We start from the raw sequence: 24,322 nt of genomic DNA, 5'->3' as shown, positions 1-24,322 counted from the left end.
TCTATTGTTGTTAAGTTCAGCTCGTAACCGACCGTCATTGCTAATTTGACAATGGACGATAAACGTTAAATACATCTAACTTTGACGTGGGAGACTAAAAAGATAAATGAACACACAAGAGTCCTATTCTGAATAATTAATTTATTGCTGCCAAATTTTAAGGCCTAAGTCAAATTGAATACACGGACTTATTTATCTCCAATGAATGATGATTTCAGGGTTTTATATTCTCAGTTCAACACTTAATTTCAAATAACCCAGGATGTATTGCCGACTCACTAGGTCATACCATTGAAACACTGAAATTATTACAAATAAAGGTGAATTCCCAGTTATATATATAGTAGTTTGACACACAGAATTAATATCTTTTTATTTAAAATAGATTGATGTAGGTGGTAAAACTCGTAAAATTTAATGACAGTTTATTTCGACCAAAAGGTCAGAAATTTATTCAAGCTTATTTATACTATAAAAATCTGAATACATTATTTAAATCCTGTCAATTTGTCGACATTATTATTCGACCATTGTATCTATAAGACGACATTAGGGCATTATTAAACCATGAACAAAAATTAAGAAAAGCGGATTTAGTTTGACAGATGTTGTGACAGAGGCGAAATCAAAATACAGGGCAGTACAGTGTAATATGGACTTTACAGATACTGGCAGTTTTGTAAGTATTAGATATTTATATATTTATATATCTTTTATATTTTTTGTACGTGATAGTTTTTATGTGATCAATGTTAGAAAGCTTGACAGTGATGGTGAAATGCAACAAACCATGTAGATGTTGAAGGCCGTACGGTGACCTATAGTTGTTAATGTTTGTGTAATTTTGGGCTTTTGTGGATAGTTGTCTCATTGGCAATCATACCACATCTCCTTTTTTTATATAATTAAAAGACTAACAGTTTAAATTGCGTAGGATACGTTTATGAAAATAGAACTTGATACATTTCAATGCATTTTTCTGGATTTCCCATTATCAGGAACACTTTCCAAAAAAACTTGGTACAATCATTTTCTTATGTAGAATATGGGGAATAAGACCTGGTTTCATAGCAAGCTAAACCTCGCACTTGTATAACATTCGCATCAAATTCCATTATGATGACAACAATGCGTGAACATTTAGTTAGTTTCTTTCTTAAATCGCAAACGTTAAAATGAAAAGGGACTCTGAAAAAGTTCATAAAAATCAAGATTCATTAACAGTAGGTCGAAAATAGCTGAAGAACTATTTCATCTAACAACCAAGGACTTAGTGTGTGTCATATACCAAAATAAAGAAACTGTGACATTTTGTCCATATGATAGTTGAAAATTGTGGATTAAACCTTGTTTTAAAGCTAGCTAAAACCTCGATATACATTCGTACACAATTCATTTATATATTGACAACGGGCAACACTGTGTGAACAAAACAATATATTTATTGTCAACAGTTCATTTTTTATATTAATTCCCTAGGTTAGAAAGATTTTATTTTGTAAATTTGAACTTCTGTCGCCATCTTGAAATCAGCCGGTTCCACTCGTTTCACTTTTTAGCCATTTTTAACCCGGTCACGTGGAAGGACCAACCGCATAGCCCGACCTAGAACAAATGAAGCAGCCCAAATGTCAAAATGCGGTTTGGTGCATAACTTTAGTACTCTAATCACTTAGTTGGATAACAATTTGTATGAAGAACTATCGTTCTCGCCTTGATCTTAACCTTTTAGGTTCATGTGGACCCTATGACTAAAATGGCTGCATTTTCACCTCAAAATTTACTTGGAGTACAGACAAACCTATATGCCTTGTATGATTTAGAAAATTGAGAACTTAACAGGATTTTGCAATGCACTTTTTTTCGTTCCTGCAAAAGATGATAAAAATAAACAAACAGTTGAGTTTCGCTTGATATGGTCAACTCATGTAAACAGTTTAAATCGTTAATTATTTAATAGTTATCCCACAAGGACGCGGTGTGTCAGTGTAATATCACCCCGATGGCCGGAGGTACTGGAGCAAAGGAGCTGGGATGTAATACCAGGTACATGTATCTATTGTCCATCTATAATTATCCATGTCAATTAATAAAGCTCACTTCAATTATAACCTGTGGGGAAGTTCTCAAACCTCTTTCCCAACTCTGTTTAATTTGGCACCTTCTGGAAGGATGAAAAAAAATGCACTGCAAAATCCTGTTAAAACTTTGTTTTTCTAAAACATGGAACACATATGAATTTCATTTATGGCATGGTATACCTTAAAACTTTTCCAGCACACGTTGTCTGTACTCTCAGTAAATTTTGAGGTGAAAATGCAGCCATTTTAGACAAAAGGTCCACAAGAACCTTAATGATTCTTGGGGTCTCGATGACAGAGTGGTCTTAGTAGTTACTAGTGCAATCAATTGCCAGTCAACACTGAAGTTGTGAGTTTGAACCCCGCTTGCACAGTTGAACTCGACTTTAATCTTAATTGACTAGGATCGTCAGTTTTCCAATCGAAGGTCAATGGTTTTCTCCGGGCACTCCGGCATCCTCCACCAATAAAACTTGCCGCCACGAAATAGCGTAAATGTGGCTCTTCAAAGTGTCATTAAAACACCGAAAAAAATCAAAAATCAATCAGTATGATTCTTTGAGAATCACCTATCAGTAAGGATTGAACATTCTAACATATTAAACGACTCGTCCGCAAACATTGATAGTTTAGATATCATATGATAGAAAAGATTGTAAAAATAACACAGAACACATGCAAACATGTCTTTTCCAAGACTTTTTATCTATTGTGGGTATTTTTCCAGTAATCATGCTTCTTTCTCCCCATTAGTATGACACGTGGTCTGCAGCAGACACGTTTTCTTGTCTATTTTTATATCCAGACCTATCAAATAGGAAACCGTTATTGCAAAATCAAGTAATACGGTTTTGGGTGTGTTGCTATGGTACGCCGGAACTGTCATCTGGTATTCCCTTCTTTATGATGATGAGGGTTTTCTTTATAACGATGAGATTCTTGAAGAATAAGTTTTCTAATTATACCCAAAATGCAAAACAAAGCCCCAAAATGACCTTGACCTATGACCTTGAAAATCAATAGGGTTCAAGGTCTTGTTATGGAAATTCATTGTACTAAGTTTGGTTGAGATCCACCGAAAGATGTAGATTTTAGAGTGTTGATAGGATTTCTGCTGAAAATTTAAGTCCCATAACGACCTAAGCCTTTAAGTGACGCATGACCTTGAAAATCAATAGGGTTCAATGTCATGTTATGGATAATCCTTGTACTCAGTTGGTTAATGTCCATTTAGCATTGTTCATTTTACAGTGTTCACAAGGATGATATTCGCTGAAAATTCTGAGCCCCAAAATTACCTTAACCCATAACCTTGCAAATCAATAGCTTTTAAAATCTTGCTTCGGACATTCATTTATTTGAAATCCAAGAAAGGATGTTGTTTCTATGGTTTTTACAAAAATTGTTACAGACGGATGCGAGGGGATAAAAGACGAACCCCGAAAAACTGGGACGGCTTCGTGTAGTTCGGAAGGGTAAGCAGCTCCTGCTTATCACTTCTGTCGCCCGCTATATATGCTCCTCGCGACTAAGCATAGGTATACCAGATGAGTTCTATGAAGGACAACAAAACAACACTAAATCATGGGAAACAAAAAAGGCAAAAATAGACAATGAACATTTAAAACATTGTTATTGTACGCAAAGTAACTGAAAAGTTCAATCAGGCTTTTCAAATATTGACTGTAGTTGAGTTTGTTATTTACATAGATGAAATTATTAAACAGAAGACTTGTTATTTGGTCTCAAGCTTGGATAAGCCATAGAATCAGAACGTCAAACTCATATACGTACATATTGGATTAGGTCTTTTACATTAAAAACATCATGGAGCTTAAAATCAATATTGTTATCTTCATTCTGATGAATTTATAGCATCAATTGTGAATTGTAAATTGATACTATGAAAAGTGGTGAGGTTATCCAATCAAAATGAACTTTTACAAACGATGTTGCATTGAAGAAATAAACTCATCATAGATACCAGGACTAAATTAAGTATTATATGCCAGACGCGCGTTTCGTCTACAAAAGACTCATCAGTGACGCTCGAATCCAAAAAAGTTAAAAAGGCCAAATAAAGTACGAAGTTGAAGAGCATTGATTCATTAATGCATTGTATCTAATGTTCAAAACTAAGGAAAAAAAGGTTTAAAAAATGTCCGTTTACATAGATTTAGAAGTTAAAGACGTAACAATAATAGATTCTGTCCTGAATTTAAAACTAAACGTACTTAGAAAGGATCACGCTGACATTACTTTACAATTGCAAAAAATATAAAACATCATGATATTGCACTTGGTATATAAAAAAATATAAAATCATTATTTTTCAAAAAATTAACTGATAGATTGTTTATCATAAATATGCAACAGCTTTAATGCAGATGTTACCTTGTTAAAGTTTTATCACAAAAAATAAACTTTAAAGTTCTTTTGGGAAGTTTGTAAGTAAATATCATTGGTATATACATGTAAAAAAATATAAAATCTTTATTTTTCAAAAAATTAACTGATAGATTGTTTATCATAAATGCAGTGGAGATCACTTCTAACCTCTCATTAGAACTGTCAGAATAATCTGTCATAGAACTGTTCTAACCTGTCCTAGAACAGTTCTAGCTAGAACTGTTCTACCCTAGAACTGTTCTAGGTAGAACTGTCGGGTACACGACAACTCGTACTTTCGGCAAGTCGTACTCAACCAACTCGTACCCTATTTTTACCAACTCGTACTTTCGGCAAGTCGTACTCAACCAACTCGTACCCTATTTTTACCAACTCGTAACCATGTTTTATTTGATATTATTTATCTAGTTTATATGAGGGGGGATAGGACCTTTATCGGGACTCCGGGATCGGGTATTTTTAAGCTCGGGATTTCGGGATTGACCCTTTCGGGATCCGGGAATTCTTGTTTTCGAATTTGACCTTGGGATTTCGTGTTTATAAGCCCGGGATTTCGGGATCAGGACCCCTCTTATATGCATAGTTATTATAACTTTCTTTCGTATATCATTATATAGCAAAATACAAATGAAAAAAACAACTTTCAATGTTAATAAAATGCAATTATAATTGTTTTAAATAAGCTAATGTAATGCTAATCGTTATAATCATTAGTATTCCTTAGAATCGATTGTTTGAAATTGTTTGGACGGCAATTTATTTGATATGCACATTAAAATAATTATGACTACACAATATGCTAATCAGTGGTCATTAGTGGATAACATACCTACAAAAATAGAATGGATTTGTTAAAAGTCGAATAAATAGAGAGAAGTAAATGAAAACAAAAAATCGGTATAAGTGCGGCACTATGAACATCAAAGACCGTTGAGTTATACTTAAACAATCACCATCCTCACCGAAAAGAAAATGCATGACTTAAACGTTGAAAAAAACAAGTTTTGAGAAACCCATATTACTATTATTAATAGCAACAAAGCCTTGTAAAAATGTTTTATGATAAAACTCTTACAATGTGTGTGTAAATATTAGTGATACTAGTAGGGTTTTTTTAATACGTCTCTCATAATTCTTCTAAATATTGGCTTAATTTTTGTTTTAACTTTTATACTTTTACAAGCCAAATGTGCTACTGTATAATTTATGTCAATACGTATATAAATGATAGCAGTATTGTGATGAAATATACATTTTAAAATATTGTGCAAACGTACATGCAGAAAGATTAGATCAGACATGAAGTTGTTTTGATAACGGTTAATTAATGGCACACTTCGTGTGTGAATAAGGGCCGATTTACTGGTAATCGACATGCTTCAGGTGTCACGTGAAACAATGATCAATGAATCACCGGCACGCGAACTGCAATACATAATTTGTTTATTAAAGTGTCACATATTACTTGTGATTTCTTATAGGTTAAAAAATTATCAATAATGTTTAAATATACGTGATGTCAAGTGCCTTTGCATAGAATTGTAAGTAAATTGAATTATGAAATCATAATTATAAAAAATTAAACCAATACATTTTAATTCTTACAGGCATTTATAAAGAGTTGTATAATCAGCTAGTACAACAGGAAGAAGAGATAAATATTTACTACTTACACGAAAAAACTAAGACATATTCAACGCAATGTTCACTAAAAAATATCCTTTTCATATTCTATATGGATCTACCTCAGGGTGCATTGGGATACTTCAGGGAGTTAAAATATCCATATCTACGGATATAAACGTAGAAAACTTGTATTATAATGCTAAAAAAATATAGGGTACGACTTAGTAGAAGTACGAGTTGGTAGAAGTACGAGTTGCCGAAAGTACGAGTTGGCTGAGTACGAGTTGCCGAAAGTACGAGTTGACATGTATCCGAACTGTCAGGATCAGTTCTAGGTAGAACTGACTAAATCAGTTCTAGGTAGAACTGTCAGGATCAGTTCTAGGGTAGAACTGTCTAAAACTGTTCTAGGTAGAACTGTCCAAATCAGTTCTAACCGTAGAACTGTCAGCAGAACTGACTAAATCAGTCAGGACTATAGAACAGTTCTTGAAATGACGTCACTACAGTAAGGGCACTTTAGAATTTAGAAGAAATAAATCACTTCCAATTACTTTGCTATTTAATACATGTAGCAGATTTTCTATATTTTTTTACTAATCAAACGTTACATGTACAAATATCGAAGTGAATTGAAGGTTATCCAACTCATCGGAGAAACATTTTTATAAGATTGCATAGAAAACATCATTGTTTACGTTTCTTCTTTCCCCGTCTTTAACAGTCTCTTCATAAAACTCTACATTTAATGGAAGTTTAATCTTAATTTACCTTGTGTACCTTGGATTTACATTCATGATTTTAAGATTCTGTTTTGACAAATGTTCAAACGAAAATTGTACAGTGGATGAATTATGGGATATTTTAACGAAAAAAGTGTTGTGAAACGTAAAAAAAAACTATGTAGGCTACATTTGCATTATCTCGTAAATAATCTGGGAGTGTGGAAGTTGGAACGTCAGAAAAATATACTCTATGTGAATATGAATGAAACATTTGCCACTGGACTTTAGGCTTCAAACAAAACCAATCATTTTCCTCCTTCAAATTATTCCAAGAAGAGAACTTCTCATACATGTACTTTTCATTTTAAAATAAAGTATATGAATCAGTCATGTGAGTGTTGGATGATGCCGTTAAATAGTTTTGTTTAAAAAAAACCCATCATGAACTACACTGACTTAAAAAGTCACTTTTGTGAGGATTCTTTATTTAATAATTTAATTTTGGATGTAACGGGTCTCTGATTGGCTGACGTTATTTTGTTATCAGCCCATAGATAAAAGTTAGTCATGTGACCGTATCGTCATCAACGTTTTTCATGGTTTGCCAAGGTTTAAATTGGAAGTTAAAATTAAATTTTAAGAAATGACTAATATTTTTTTCTGTCTATTTGAAATAACATAAAAAAATGTGGTGCATGCACACTGCTAAAAAACCTGCTACTCGCGTTATTCAGTGTGCACCAAATTTTGATGTTATTTCTTCATAGAAAAAATATTACAGTCATTTCTTAAATAATAATATTATCGATACAGAGAGGAAATAAGGGCGCGCTAAATCGATTTTGAAATTTGGTATTATCTTTATCATGCAGTATCTATCCTGACATAGAAATATTATTGGTTTACAATGAGGCCATACATGTATATATTTACATGATAAAGTATATATGTTCAGTTTTGGTTGATGCGGTCAAATAATGTTGTTATTAAAACAACTCAGTCTGATATATCGAAACTACTGAAATTTGTTAGCAATTCAATATTTTGAATATAAAGAGGACATGCTGTCATTTGAATTATACTATCCATCGTGATTGGTTGTTGTCTGCTCTTTGGTCGGGTTGTTGTTGCTTTGACACCTTTCGTCATTTCCTTTCTCAATTTTATAAGTGATTTACTATCATGACTATGCAGCTATATAATTATCTATATATTAAGATTTACATAATAAAGTGTAAATATGGTCAGTTTTGGTTGCTGCAGACACACAATTTTGTTATACCAGTCTGTCTTCGGTATGAAAACTACTGAAATTTGTTTATGATGCAATATTTTGATTAAAAAGAGGACACGCTGACACTGTTAATTTATGCAAAAGAAATTAGGTGTTCCAATATTTCTATCATTTGTATTATACAATCAATTCTTACATAACAATATACATGTAACAGATTTACTATGCAACTAAAAGAGTTAACGATCGATACATAAAAAAGAGGAAATATGGTCAGTTTTGGCTGATGTAGTCATATACATGTATGGTCAGTTTTGGTTGATGCTGTCAAATATGGTCAGGTTTGATTGATGCAGACATATAATTTCAGATATGAAATCTAACGATGTTTGTTTCTGATGCGATATTTTGAATAAAAGTAGGAAATGCTGGCACTCTCATTCGATGAATTTTTTTTTGATGGTCTTTAATTTCCAGTAATGCAGTTATTTATATACTACAGTCCCTCTTGACCTAAAATTATAACTGAAGTACTGTGCAGCTATAAAGACTTGCATAAAAAAAGAAAATATGGTCAGTTTTGGTTGATGCGGTCAGTAGATTTTATTACACAACTCAGTCTAAAGTATGAAAACTACTGATATTCTTTTACGATTAAATACTTTGAATAAAAAGAGGATATGCTGGCACTATAAATTCATGCGAACAAAGTTTTGATGTCATTGTTTTCCAATATTGCTGTAACTTGTATATTCCAGTCCCTCTTGACCTAAAATTATATCTGAATTACTGTGCAGCTATATAGATTTGCAGAAAAAAAGAGCAAATAAGGTCAGTTTAGATTGATGTGGTCAAAAGATTTTATTACATGACTCAGTCTGAAGTATGAACACTACTGATATTTGTTTACGATTCAATACTTTGAATAAAAAGAGGACATGCTGGCACTTTAAATTCATGCGAACAAAATTTTGAGGTCATTGTTTTCCAATATTGCTGTAACTTGTATATTACAGTCCCTCTTGACCTAAAATTATAACTGAATTACTGTGCAGCTATATAGCTTTGCAGAAAGAAAGAGCAAATAAGGTCAGTTTATATATAAAAAAGAAGATGTGGTATGATTGCCAATGAGACAACTATCCACAAAAGACCAAAATGACACAAACATTAACAACTATAGGTCACGGTACAGCCTTCAACAATGAGCAGAGCCCATACCGCATAGTCGGCTTAGATTGATGCAGTTAAAAGATTTTATAACCTGACTCAGTCTGAAGTATGAAAACTACTGATATTTGTTAATGATTCAATACTTTGAATAAAAAAAGGACATGCTGGCACTTTAAATTCATATTCATGCGAACAAAATTTTGAGGTCATTGTTTTCCAATATTGCTGTAACTTGTACATGTATATTACAGTCCCTCTTGACCTAAAATTATAACTGAATTATATATAATTACTGTGCAGCTATATAGCTTTGCAGAAAGAAAGAGCAAATAAGGTCAGTTTAGATTGATGCGGTCAAAAGATTTTATTACACGACTCAGTCTGAAGTATGAAAACTACTGATATTTGTTTAAGATTCAATACTTTGAATAAAAAGAGGACATGCTGGCACTTTAAATTCATGCGAAAATTTTGAGGTCATTGTTTTCCAATATTGCTGTAACTTGTATATTACAGTCCCCCTTGACCTAAAATTATAACTGAATTACTGTGCAGCTATATAGCTTTGCAGAAAGAAAGAGCAAATAAGGTCAGTTTATATATAAAAAAGAAGATGTGGTATGATTGCCAATGAGACAACTATCCACAAAAGACCAAAATGACACAAACATTAACAACTATAGGTCACGGTACAGCCTTCAACAATGAGCAGAGCCCATACCGCATAGTCGGCTTAGATTGATGCAGTTAAAAGATTTTATAACCTGACTCAGTCTGAAGTATGAAAACTACTGATATTTGTTAATGATTCAATACTTTGAATAAAAAAAGGACATGCTGGCACTTTAAATTCATGCGAACAAAATTTTGAGGTCATTGTTTTCCAATATTGCTGTAACTTGTACATGTATATTACAGTCCCTCTTGACCTAAAATTATAACTGAATTATATATAATTACTGTGCAGCTATATAGCTTTGCAGAAAGAAAGAGCAAATAAAGTCAGTTTAGATTGATGCGGTCAAAAGATTTTATTACACGACTCAGTCTGAAGTATGAAAACTACTGATATTTGTTTAAGATTCAATACTTTGAATAAAAAGAGGACATGCTGGCACTTTAAATTCATGCGAACAAAAATTTGAAGTCATTTTTATTCCAATATTGCTGTAACTTGTATATTACAGTCCCTCTTGACCTAAAATTATAACTGAATTACTGTGCAGCTATATAGATATGCAGATAGAAAGAGCAAATAAGGTCAGTTTAGATTGATGCGGTCAAAAGATTTTTGTATAACAGGGCCATCCGAGGTATGAAAACTACTCGTAAACAGATATCACATTTTAAATTAAGAGGACATGCTAGTATTATAAATTGATTGCAAATAAAATTTTGAAATCATTAATGTTTGCCAATATAATTGGTATCCTTGCCTAAAAATAAACTGGATTCCTGCAGTGTGCAGCTAAAAGTATATAGATTTATATGAAGAAATCAAATATGGTCAGTTTAAGTTTATAGTGGATCGATGGCAGATCCAGAGGGGGTGACCCCCTTTTTTGGACGATCAATGCATTTGAATGAGGACATATAGTTGAACCCCCCCTTTTTTTCCTCGGTTGGGACCCCCAACCCCCACCCCCTTTTAAAACTGCTGGATTCGCCGGAACAACGTATTACATTATAGATGGTCAGATAATTTTGTTAACTCCCGGAATGACAAATGTAAAACAGTTGAAATAATAATGCCCCCTCCCCCATATTAACGGCCTAATTTATGTTAAAAAAATGAAAGAAAAACAAATAATTTATGTAATACATCAACAAAAGAAAATCACTGAATAACAGGCTCCTGACTTGGAACAGTCACATACATGCAGAATATGGCGGGGTTAAACATGTTCTCTTGCCGACGAAAAATTTGAAATAAAACTGGCAAAATAGCAAAACTCTTTATAATATTAATCGCTATTTTGTCGAAGCCTTTATATTAAGTCAAAGATTTCTTAAAAAATATAAATCAATTCTAGCCGTAGAATTTATAAATCAATTTTAGCAGTAGGATTTATAAATCAATTCTAGCCGCGTAGAATTTATAAATCAATTCTAGCCGTAGAATTTATAAATCAATTCTAGCCGTAGAATTTGTAATCAATTCTAACCGCAGAACTGTTCTAGAAGTAGAACTGACCAAAGATTTGGTCAGTTCTAGGGTAGAACTGTCAGGATCAGTTCTAGGTAGAACTGTCCAAATCAGTTCTAGCTAGAACTGACCAAGTCAGTTCTAGCTAGAACAGTTCTAACCTAGAACTGACTAAAAGGTGTCAGCCTGACAGTTCTACGTACTGTTCTAGAACAGTTCTCCTGACAGATTCTGACAGATTTAATGAGAGGTTAGAACTGATCTCCACTGTATGCAACAGCTTTAATGCAGATGTTACCTTGTTAAAGTTTTATCACAAAAAATAAACTTAAAAGTTCTTTTGGGAAGTTTGTAAGTAAATATCATTGGAATTCAAAGCGATGACCAGTTGAAGGTAAGGCTGAAAATTATCATAAAAACAATAAATGTAAGCTTAGAATTAGACACTTGTAAAAGGAAAATTAAGCTTCCCAATGACCAACATTGGTGTTTGCCAAACTGCTATATAACCAGTGTAATTTTTCTGATAAAACCGGTTGGTTTATTTTTTTAATTTTTATATACTTTTGTTAAAGGGTCAAAGTAATTTTTTATGAAAATTAAACGAGCCAAATTAATTTTAGTGAAGGTGTTTTTACGTTCGAACGTAAATTCTAATACGAATTGCAAAATAAAGCGAATAAACTAGTTCTTATTAACGAAAACGCATGATAATGCGAACTGAATAATACGAATTAGCAGATAACTCTTATTTGTAAGAAAACACTGTCAAAAATCCAAATACACTATCCACACTAATCTGTGTCCACACTTGTATAGTTTTTTAAAATAAAACAAGCAACGCAGAAAGGAAGATCCATTATTTTATAAGGACAATTAATGTTAAGAAGTTGATTTTAACTTATTTGTTTGTAGTAAATGGCTGATCTCTTTCTGATAACATTTTCTTGGTCTTTTGTGTACATATGCCTTCATTTTTAATTCACAGACTCTCACTGATAGCTTTTTTCTAAACAACAACATTATACTATTTTATTAAAATGTCTATATTTTTCGATACTATACGAATACAGGTCTTTGGTGTGTTTATCTAAATTAACGTTTTGTTTCATAAGTGTATAGCAGGAGTGATTTATTTATATTGTACAGTTGGCAAAGGATGTACGGAGCAGTGGCGTAGCTGGGTGATGACGATAAGAGGGGTACCAACCGCTCAATGTTAAAGCACCTACGGGTAGTGGGTTAAGGGAAAAAGCCTCCAAAAGATATAGAGAATGAGATACCATAATGATTCCTGTCAGTAAAAAAATCATTGATAGCAACATACTTTTGAATCTAAATGGTTTATTTGTTTTGGTTAAATTTTGTAATATGTTAACTTATTCATCGTGTTAAACTGGAAGCTAGCCAAATGGTAATTGGTTTTAGAGAAAATGTCCAAACCAATATTACTTTTAAATAAATTTAAAGGGTGCCGTGAGTGAGCATACAATCGACAAAAGCACCTTCTAATGAACAAAAATATAAAAAAAAATCTGGAACACCTTGGATTTCTTCCCACAAAAAGTGAATCAATTTATCATTCCTTTAAAGGGACTTGAAAAAAATATTAAATTTTCTTTTGATATTGTTTTTTTTTATCTGGAATATCTCACGAATATCTATAAATAGCTATGAAGATTTACGAATTGAGCATGTAAAACAGTTAATTGCGTAAAGAAGAGTCAAGGCTATCTGTCTATCAGAAAACAACAGAAAAAAGAACGAAAACAAATGCTTTCAAAATTTTAGCTTGAGACATTAGTCATAGAAAAAGCTTCTCAGTCGGCATTTTCATAAAATTCGACGAATGTTCGACGAGTAGTTAATGTAATTGAGAAATAACAAAATGTAAGCCCAAATTGCGACCACGTATTAATTGCAGAAAGAAATATTTTTTGTCCTTAAATTGCGGGAAAATTAAAAATATAATTGCATTTTTATATTGCTGTGAATACTCTTTTGATCATAAACAGTTTCTGTCCAACTTTTGAAATATTTCACGGAGAGTCATTCAAAAGACTTTATTCACATTTGGAACCTCAATATTGACGCCATTTTGTCTCGCTTTTAGGACATAAATCACAGACTCGACAAAAATACAAACAGTATATTGAATCTGGGCAGATAGTAAATTGATTTAAATATAAGATAAGTACATAGAATTCATAGTAGATTCAGACTTTTACAAAAGATTCAAACAAATCTATTAAATTATCTATTTGATTAAATTAGTCCCTTTTTATTAGAAATTACAATCCACTGAAAGAAGAAACACAAGACTGATGTGATTTTGACCAGTTTTTTTAATTCTATGTCGAGTATTTGTTTTATTTTCAAAATTCAAGTGTACGCCCGGGCGTTTTGACGTAAACGTAGCTACGCGCATGCCGGGAGACACATTAATATAAGCAATTGTTGCTTGTTTCTGGATCCTTACTGTGAATGTGTTTATAATTTATACTTGTATTTTTCATAATATAAAAAAAGTTGTTTACACTAAATGATACATGTACGGTACTGTCAGGACTTTTATATATGACTTTGGCAATTGCTCATTGTTGAAGGCCTTACGGTGACCTATAGATGTTAATTTCTGTATAATTTGGTCTATTATGGAGAGTTGCTTCATTGGCAATCATGCCTAAAGTAATCTTTTTTAAGTATAAGATTAATATACTTTAGAAAATATGCGTTATATAGTAAGTTATTGAGTAAAGAATATGCATGAGAGTCAGTTCGTTGACCTCCTTACCAGAACATTTTATCGGTAAACATACAAGCAAATATGTACATGTGTACCCATTAATCAAAACCATGTCACCTAACACTTGTTCTTAATGGTCACCAATTAGCAATCAATTGAACATGTACTTTGGACATATACTTTGTAGGTGTTGACCAATCAAATTCAATTTATAAACAAACAAGATCATAAAAATAAAGTTACAAGTCTGTAGGACGTATTATAATATATTTATAAAGAGAAATTAGTCTGCGGTTTCTAGATGAGTAATGCCTAAATCAAAGTTTGATAATATACTCAATTTTATTATCCTTTTGGTTCGTTTTGCATTCAAAATTGACCGATCATTGGCATTAGCGGTTAAATTCTTTGAAGCCAAACCGTACAATCTAATTTAAAGAAAAATAATTTGAAAAAAACAACAATTTAAAAAGGTTTATTTTTATTGATTTGCTTTCATCGGTACTGTTTTAGTTCTAAACTTTCAAAGCATAGGGTGTACATATTGACTGTATTTGAATACATGGAAATACAATATAACGAAAATAGACGTAAAAAGAATGGTCAAATCTCTATATCGGTCAAAATTGCTCCGTTGTTTCTTTATAATTACTAAATTCATCAACAGAGAATTATGAAGGTAAATTATAAATCATGTCACTTTGTGATTCATTAGTCTCGCTGGATATATACTGTAACAGGCTATAAGTTTAGGTGGACGCTTTTATCATCGCTAGTCTTTTGTTACGTTAAATTTATTGTAAATAAAGGCAACAGTAGTATAACGCTGTTCGATTTAGTTAAATAAATCTTTTGCAAACTATCAACAGAGAGCTGCTGATGAGTTGCGTAACATTTCTAAAAAGGACACAAAAGCTCTATGGAAAATCCTTAATAATCTAAATGATAGTAAAAAAAAAGATAACAATGACGATATATCTCTAAAAGCATTGTATGATCATTTTAAAATACTAAATGAAACTGTTGAGATAGAAAATGATTTCGAACAAGATTTGGAATTTGATACTCTATAAGACGATGTTGAGTTATTTTTAAACAGTCCAGTAACAGAAGATGAAATTAAAAAAGTGGTTTCAAACTTAAAAAATGGCAAAGCTTCAGGTAGCGATGAAATTTTAAATGAGTATATAAAGAATACAATTGACGATTTAATGCCAATTTATGTTAAGCTATTCAATTTGATTTTAGATACTGGAATTGTTCCAGACAGTTGGTCTAATGGAATCATGATTACTATATTTAAAAATAAAGGATCCAGATCTGATCCCGAAATGTACAGAGGAATCACTTTGAATTCATGCTTTAGTAAAACTTTTTCTGCTATGTTGAATTACAGGTTAAATAATTATGCAGATCACGTAGACCTGATTTCAAAGTCACAAGCAGGTTTTCGTAGAGGATTCTCTACTGTTGACAATATATTTGTATTGTATTCTTTAATTACTATATATTTTTCATTTGGTAAGAAGCTATTTTGCACTTTTATAGACTTTAAAAGCGCTTTTGACACTGTATGGAGGTCAGGATTGTGGCAAAAAATGCAAAAATCAAACATTTAAGGTAAACTATTTAATGTGATCTATAATATGTATCAAAATATAAAAACATGTGTCAAGAAAGGAAATGAATTTTCCGAATTTTTTATATCTCATACAGGAGTAAAACAAGGTGAAAATCTATCACCTTTTTTATTTTCTTTGTTTCTAAATGATTTAGAAAGTTATTTTGTGGAAAATAATATAGAAAGTCTAAATAATATTTCAAAGCTGTGCTTGGAATCATTAGAAATGTATGTTAAATTGTTTATTATACTGTACGCAGATGATACTGCGCTATTGTCTGAAAGTGCAGAAGGATTACAAAAAAAACCTTGTATGTTTTGAAGAATATTGTAAAAAATGGAAGCTTAAGATTAACACAAGCAAAACCAAAGCAGTGATTTTTAGTAAAAGGAAAGTAAAACGAAATCAGAATTTTATGATATATGGTGAAAAAATTGAAATAGTTGATTCCTACTGCTACCTTGGTGTACTTTTCAATTACAACGGTAGCTTTTGTACAGCACGAAAAAAACTTCTTGTTCAAGCACAGAAGTCTTTGTATGCTCTATACCGAAAAATAAAAAATATGAGTATTCCCGTCGATTTGCAGCTAAAACTTTTTGACTCATTGGTTAGTCCTGTTTTATTATATGCTTCAGAGGTATGGGGATTTGAAAATAAAGAAAGCATTGAGAAAATACACCTTCAATTTTGCAAAAACATTTTGAAATTAAGAAGCAGTACACCAAATTATATGGTGTATGGGGAACTCGGAAGATTCCCTTTGGAAACCATTATTAAACGTAAAATGGTGTTGTTTTGGAATAACTTGTTATCGGAAAATAAGAAGTTATCTTCCATTATGTATAAATTAATGCTCAAATTACATTTTCAAAACCCCACAAAATTTAAATGGATTACGTACGTTAAATCCATATTTGACGAAAATGGAATTAGTTTTATTTGGCAAAATCAACTTCCATTGGATAAACTGGGATTAAAGAACATTATTTCACAAAAACTGAATGATCAATTCATCCAACATTGGTTTTCACAAATGAATAACTCTTCAAGAGGTGCATTTTATTCATTTAATAAAGAGGAATTTCGTTTGGAAACCTGATAAAGTTGAAGCTGTGTGACAGGATTTATATGGCAAAACTCAGATGTTCAAATTTAAAAATTCCTGTAGAAACGGGAAGATGGTCCGGAATTCCAAAAAATGCACGAATTTGTCATCTTTGTGGAAATGGAATAGGGGATGAATTTCATTATCTTTTTAAATGTCAAAAACAGGAAATAAAACTGCTTAGAAATAAATATATTCCACAATATTATACTGCAAATCCAACGGAGTACAAATTGAAACAGCTTTTAACATTTTGTCATGTAGAACTTTACAAAAACTTAGCAATATTTTTAAAAATTCTTACACGATACTTGTGATTTATGTTGGTTTTTAGTTGAAAGTTATGGTAGTTTGTAAATTGACATTTGCTATATTTTCTCATGTATGTAGCATTATTATGTTTAGTGTCTATGTGTTGAGTACAAACATGTGTATACGTGTATATATGATGTCCTCTTGTACACCTATGTGTCTGAGGTTTATTAATAAAGTATTGTCTATTGTCTATTGTCTATAGAAAAAAACAAATCCGGGTTAGAAACTATAACTGAGGGAAACGCATCAAATGTAAGGGGAAAACTAAGACACAACAGAAATACAACATTAAAAAAAATGTAACACATACAGAAACGAACTATAATATAACAATGGCCATTTTCCTGACTTGGTAGAGGACATTTTAAGAAGAAAAAAATGATGGTGGATTTAACCTGGTTTTGTGGCTTGACAACCCTCCCTCTTTTATGGCAATGTTAAGTATAACAATTTCAGTTTATATAGGTAACTGAAATTTGTATTTATTTTGCTTGGTATCACGTGTATATTTAGGAAATGTGAGAAATTAACTTCCAAATCTATGTCCATAGTTTTTTTTTACATAGTTTGTACTCACATTTATCAAAATTAAATTATATTCTAGCAAGCATATTTTTTTAAGATCATCATAAAACGATATCACTATTATTTTATCAAAGACAACCATTTCAAAATTTATAAAAAAAAAATTAGAAGTACTAACACACACTAAATACAATGTAGAACCAAACAAATAGCCATCCAAACTCCACAAACGCATTTCTCTTCAAAAAGATCCAAATTCAATTTGGGCGTTCTAGATTGGTAAGTATTCTCTGCTCCCCTGGTGTTACCCATGGCAAATAAACATCCTGTAACTCGTTCTTATCGTGGGACTGTTGATGTAAAAAGTCCCAGTCTTATCATAATCCATTCTTATTAAGGTTTTTTAAGGTTGATTTATTCGAAGAAATCAGGTGTAATACAAATAGCGATAAATCATATACGACTCATTTTATTTAATACTTATGGATACATATAACAAGAAGTGATCAGAAGTCAGAGAGTCAGTTCAAGGATACGTGCTTAATGACAAATTAATGAGATATTATTATGTGATGACCATCTGTACCGGACTATCTAACATTAAATGACACCTTAATAAACGATAATAATGTGATGACCAGCTACCACATTAATGTCATTGACAATTGTAGTTTGGCTGTTCACTAATGGATATTACTATTATCTTACAGATTTGGCCATTATTTACTGATTACTAAAAATAGGTAAGTCTTTTTTCATATCGTAATTAGAACGAACATAAATTATTAAGAAATTATATTATATAAGAATTGAATGCTTCTTTTTGTAAATTTATTGGGATGTAAAAACGTTGACCAAAGTACATTATGTTTGAAGCGCGGAATCACTTCGTTCTAAAAAATGTACAAAGTCAACGCATTGACAAAACTATGATGATAAAATTACTTAACGTAGCATTCAATACTTATAACCACATATTTTGCTAGGATCATGATAACACGATTTCTATGATCAAGTTTTTCTTTTATTTCCATTTTGAAATGAATGTTGATTTTAGAATGACGGGAAGATACTTTAAGCCAATTGTAACAAAGTATTTTCCAAAAAATATACAAATAATGAAATTATATAAAATGTATAATTATTATTACTGTTTTTAATTATCTACGTATTTTATTAATTAATTTCTATTGAAACTGTGAGTGTTTCCTTCATATAACCTATTCCCAACGTCTAACATGTCGATTGTTTTGTACTAAAACACATAGGCTTATTTATTTCTTTTTTTCTTTTGATCTTTACATTATAAAGTATATCTTCCTTATATTCACCAAGCTGTTCAACTCTTGAATCTATTGGAAACAAAATCCCTGATTTACATTAATTATATATTGGATATATCCGAAAAATAACTTAACATGATACAATCAGAATGAAATCATATGGATATTAATTTTTATGCCCCATTTACTATGCCCCATTTATGGGCATTATGTGTTTTGGTACCGTTCGTTCGTCCATCCTTCTGTCGCGATTCAGGTTCAAGTTTTTGGTCAAAGTAGTTTTTGATGAATTTAAAGTCCTATCAACTTGAAACTTAGTCATTTAGTACCCATGTTCCCTATGATGTGATCTTTCTGTTTTTTTTATGCCAAATTAGAGATTTTACCCCATTTTCACGGTCCACTGAACATAGAAAATGATAGTGCGGATGGACATCCGTTTAGTATGGACACATTCTTGTTGTATTATGATGCAGTCAGAATGAAATCATTCATAGAGTAGTATGATACTTTGTATACAGCTGATGACTACCACTATTATTTAATGTTCAGTTACATCAACTAGTTAACGGTCAGTGTAAAATATCGACAATTTCAAATATAATGCCTACCTATGTTAAAATGAGCGTAGAGCAGGACATAAAGGAATTGTTTCTAAATTGATACCCAACCACAACACAAGTAAGTTCTAAGTTTGAAAAAGGCAATTCTATTTATAGAACGATAAAAAAATACGATAAATTCTTCCGTAGTGAGTTCCAAGTTTGACAACTCCGTTCATCGAACGTTCTAATTTCGGTTATTTCGTTCACGGTGTGAATGTCGCCCTCAAACATTGTGCAGGCTACAAATTCTGGAACACTATTAAGATTAAGACCGTTCGGTTACATTTTTCTGAGCGTAGTGAGAACGACATTGGTGTGACAGAAATAAACTACTAATATGTAATAACAGGTTAAAACGTAGAACTACTTGTCATTTCATTTTTAATCGCAAATAATTATATAATATACAACTAAAATGGTGTTGCTTTTCGTGCGATCGCATGTTTTGCCAATTTTAATCAACACATGACTATTATCAAAGACTTTTCACATCTAGATGTCTCTTGATTATTGTTGTCATTTGGTAGCTGCCTTATGCTATTATATTTCCGTTTTCAACGTTAATATCTCAGTCATTACATTGATTGATTGATTGGTGTTTTACTTCACTTTTAATTCAATTTCGTGGCGGTCAGTTACAGTGGTGAAGGAAACTGGCTCGAACCACTGACCTTCGGTAAGAAAACTAACAATCCTAGTTAATTAAGATTGGAGTCGAGTGCACCTGCCACTGGCGAGGTTTGAACTAACAGCCTCAGTATTGACAGGCGCTGCAGTAGGTTATCACTCTTCATATATATCACAACTAGACATTTTATTGACACACGTATGTACACTTATTTAACATATCCTACATTTTTGTAGAACTTCATTAGTATTTTGCTTGTGAGCCAATTGGCATATCATTTTCGCCAAACCAATCTTTCATTAACGCAATAAGCCATGATATTTCATTTGCCCCAAAATAATACATTTCATTTGCCCCAAAATAATACATTTCATTTGCCCCAGTTTTACAGGAAAATAGTATAATAAATAAATGAATATATATGACCATATGAGGTATACAGTATGAATAATTATAGATATATATTGAAAGGAGAAATTTAATAATAATGCTGCAACTTATATATAGTTTTGATAGCATAATAAAACATAATTCTCGAATCACATTAAACACTGAATAACTGATTTACTCTTTAAAAGTTGAGGTTGTATTTTCTACTGGTCTAAACAGCGAGAGGGTAGGAGGGGTCCTGATTCCAAAATCCCGAATTTAAAGAAATTTGAATTCCGACATCCCGAAATTCGAAAAAAAGAAAGAATTCACGGATCCCTAAAGGATCAATCCCGAAATCCCTAACTCACCTGACCCCGGAGTCCCGATAAAGGTCCGACCCCCCCCCTCCCCCCGCCACATCAACAGGTCCACGTCCATTGTGTTTCTGGCTTTGCATCTTTTTTTTTATACATCTTTACGACTTGTACATGTATCTCTCTTGTTCAATACATTAGATATCTTTTATGTGTGGTCATAAAAATTACACAGTAAATCCTCTTCTATTTGCCTCTAACTAAGTCATTTCCATCTTGTCACCTTGTACATATGACTATACAATTCTTTACCCATCAGTGACACTTCATTTTGTATGAAAAATGAATATGAACTCTCATGTAGTTAACTTATCTCAGGGGATACCCTACACAATTTCTTGCATTTATGACACATCTTATATAAAATTTGACCTGTATTTATAAATCAGTATTTATTTTTAAGGGCAAATGAAATGTAACCTTGTGACGCAACTATTGCATAAATTTGTTTTTAACGTGCCGTAAATGATGCGCGCTCCTATTCAATTTATCCCCTTTATTTATGTATGAGTGTGTGTCTATTTGTGTGTGTTTCATAGTATTCCTCGTCGACATACATTATCTTTGTATAAACTCAAGTCGCTTTGGAGTTTCACTTATTGGCTTATAGCTATAGGTTAATTAAAATGGACAAACTTCCTATTGTCACATTTTATCTTTTTTGCAAATCATGCAAATTTTCCAAAGTCTATTTAATTTCATTTTGTACGATCTTTAGGTAATGTGAAAATGATTTTTTTTCTTCAAGATAACCTATATAAAATAAACTACGCGTATATTTAGCTGAGTCCGGATTAAATATTTTTGATCTGGAATCAATAATGGTGAATAAACTTTAATATTTCCCAGCATCCAAATAGATAGCAGTACTCAATAGTGTAAGAGACTATAAAATACTCTGGAATTTGACATTACGTGCTGTTTGAGTTCCAAAACATTAATTTTAACAATAGACCGTGTGACCTGTTTATATGCACTTTGATCTTTTAAAAACTATAAAATGTACGTCGCTGAATTAAGATATAATAAAACATATTTGGCATGTATATATAGTACAGTATATAAACAGATTGTATGTCAATAATCATGGTTTTACTGGAAATTCTCTTGCATTGTTTTTATGACAAAGCGGAGGAAGGACTTACAAGTATTATTTCAATTTAATTTAGATCGCACCTCGAGGATCGCGCTCTGTAACATAGAGTCAGTATAGTTTCATTGTAAAAAAAACAATAATTGATGAAAATACTATGAATGTTTTTTCCACGCACTGATGCATTAAATATTAAAGGATTGTTCACATATATATATACAATACGCATTATTTATGATATTATTATAGCATTAATAACATAAAATGTCATTTTCATGTGTTTAGAATGACAGTACAGTATGAGCATTCATACACGTGTAAAGAATATAGTGTTACTGGGAAAAAGACATCAAAAAGTGGCCATTCTTGTTTCTTTTTGCATTGCTGGGATTTTCGTTTTATCTACACATCATGGTAAGTTATATTTTTGATTAATACTTTATTTGTTTTAAATACGTTTAATTTTGTTTGTTGTTGTTTGAAGACACATTGAGCGTATCGTCGATTCGTGTCGGACATATTTGTCTTTCGTAATTTTTTTTGTTAGAAATTAGGCTGTAAGTTTTCGTTTTAAATTGTTTCACATTTCAGGGGCCTTTTATAGCCGACCTTACGGTGTGGCCGGTTGGTTTGGTTGTTGAAGTTGGTCTATGATTTTTTGCTGTCAACCCCCTTCAACTCCACTGGATAGTTGTCTTATCGACAATCATACCTTATCCCTAAATTTGGGTTTGATCGGGGGAAACCCGAATATGGCCAACAGGGGCATTCTTAAATTATAATTCTCCTTTGCAACTGCAAGACGAAATATTTATTGAACAGATTATGGAGAGACCTTTATAAAACTATTCCCATACAATGTTTATAGGACGAAAAACATTGCGCGCATCTGAAGCAGATAGAACATATCTAAACCATATGGGAAATCACAGTCATGTTTATCTACTTTTAAATCTTCTTTTTAAACACTCGGCCAATTTTACCGAATATAGAAGGAACGATGTATATATGGTCCTCTACAGTATTAGATTTGAGAGAAAAATACAGCTTCATTTAATATTGAAGAATTTAATATAGAATTCACAATTTTGATATGTTATACTTTAATTCTGTGTTTTATGATTAATTGTATTTCATATTTTCGTTTCTATTTAAATTTCATATCCACATTCTTTAATAATTATGCAATGTAATACTCAGTTTGGACATTGAGCGACATGGTGTACTCTCTTAGCCAATTAAAAATAATTTCCCGTTTTCATTACTATGTTTTGAGATATCATAATTAGATTAGTTATTTAACTTTAGTCTTCAAGTTAGAAAACAAGTATAATAATCCTTGACAGTATTTACTTTTGGACTATAACTCATTTGAAGTTGAGTGGATGGTAAACATGGCGGCATTTAGTGGCACATAGTTACCAATGCAACTGCCTGAATGTTGCTCTTTGTATGTCTGTCTTACAATTTGTTCGTTCGGTTACCTTCGATTCTCTCTGAAGTTTATACTACATCTCCGTGTTCACCAGGTAAATTTACTAGTGCAGAATAAGCTTTAACATAAACAAAAATCTGTGAAATGAAACTTTAAAATCAAAAAGGTACATACAACCATTTAAATCAATCAAAGACCAAAACATTGGCTACTAGCATGGCTGAATATGAACTTCAACCATTGATTAAGCACTCAGTTAACTAAGTGGAAAGTAAAAGCAAATGATTTTAAAACTTCCATGTACACAATGATAAATGTATATGTTTGTTAATCCGAGCAATCCTTAATTTTTATCCATGTTTGGTAACTGCATCACATGATTAGACTCCCTACTCCCACTCACCCCCACCCACCCCACCCCTAAGAAAAAGAATATGATGTGTTGCACCATGGAAACATTATATATTAATACTTCCATGGTTATTCACATCCTTTTCTGTGACTTTATTGTTAGTATTTCCTTTAATGAATGTCACCAGTGGCATGTTTTATTGTTTTCGTTGACAAGGAAACTATTAATATTGTTAAACGGTATAATAACCCTTTGTCTCGCTTTTTGAATATTCGTATACATGTTAAATTTTACTGTTTTAATGGTATTTGTTGAGGAAACAGTTGAAAATACATGTATAATCAATGCACATATATAATATCTGCACACATGTTGTAAAGGTTTCATGACATACGACATGTGGAAAAAATGAAGAATGTTTTGTGAAAAGTTTAATACCGGTTTAAGTGTAGTCTGTTACCTGTCTTAAT

At 31.8% G+C, this 24,322-nt stretch overlaps 1 protein-coding gene across 4 annotated transcripts in view; it reads left to right on the top strand.

Moving 5' to 3' along the window:
* Nucleotides 1–524: 524 nt before the first annotated feature.
* Nucleotides 525–24,322, top strand: part of LOC134707426 (carbohydrate sulfotransferase 3-like) — a 34,259-nt gene continuing 10,461 nt past the window's right edge. The window contains exons 1-3 of one of the 4 annotated variants that reach the window (XM_063567152.1): nt 525–679; nt 18,421–18,453; nt 22,351–22,479. In XM_063567152.1, coding sequence (XP_063423222.1) covers nt 22,365–22,479 — 115 coding nt within the window. In that variant the 5' untranslated portion in view covers nt 525–679; nt 18,421–18,453; nt 22,351–22,364. Of the gene's footprint in view, nt 680–18,203; nt 18,454–20,295; nt 20,425–22,350; nt 22,480–24,322 lie in introns of those variants that run through there. The other 3 variants (XM_063567153.1, XM_063567150.1, XM_063567151.1) reach the window with 3 other exon arrangements.

This window comes from Mytilus trossulus, chromosome 2 (assembly GCF_036588685.1).
Source record: "Mytilus trossulus isolate FHL-02 chromosome 2, PNRI_Mtr1.1.1.hap1, whole genome shotgun sequence".
NCBI lineage: Eukaryota > Metazoa > Mollusca > Bivalvia > Mytilida > Mytilidae > Mytilus > Mytilus trossulus.
Note: the sequence above shows the minus strand (reverse complement) of the source record. Positions and strands in the feature narration are given on the sequence as shown.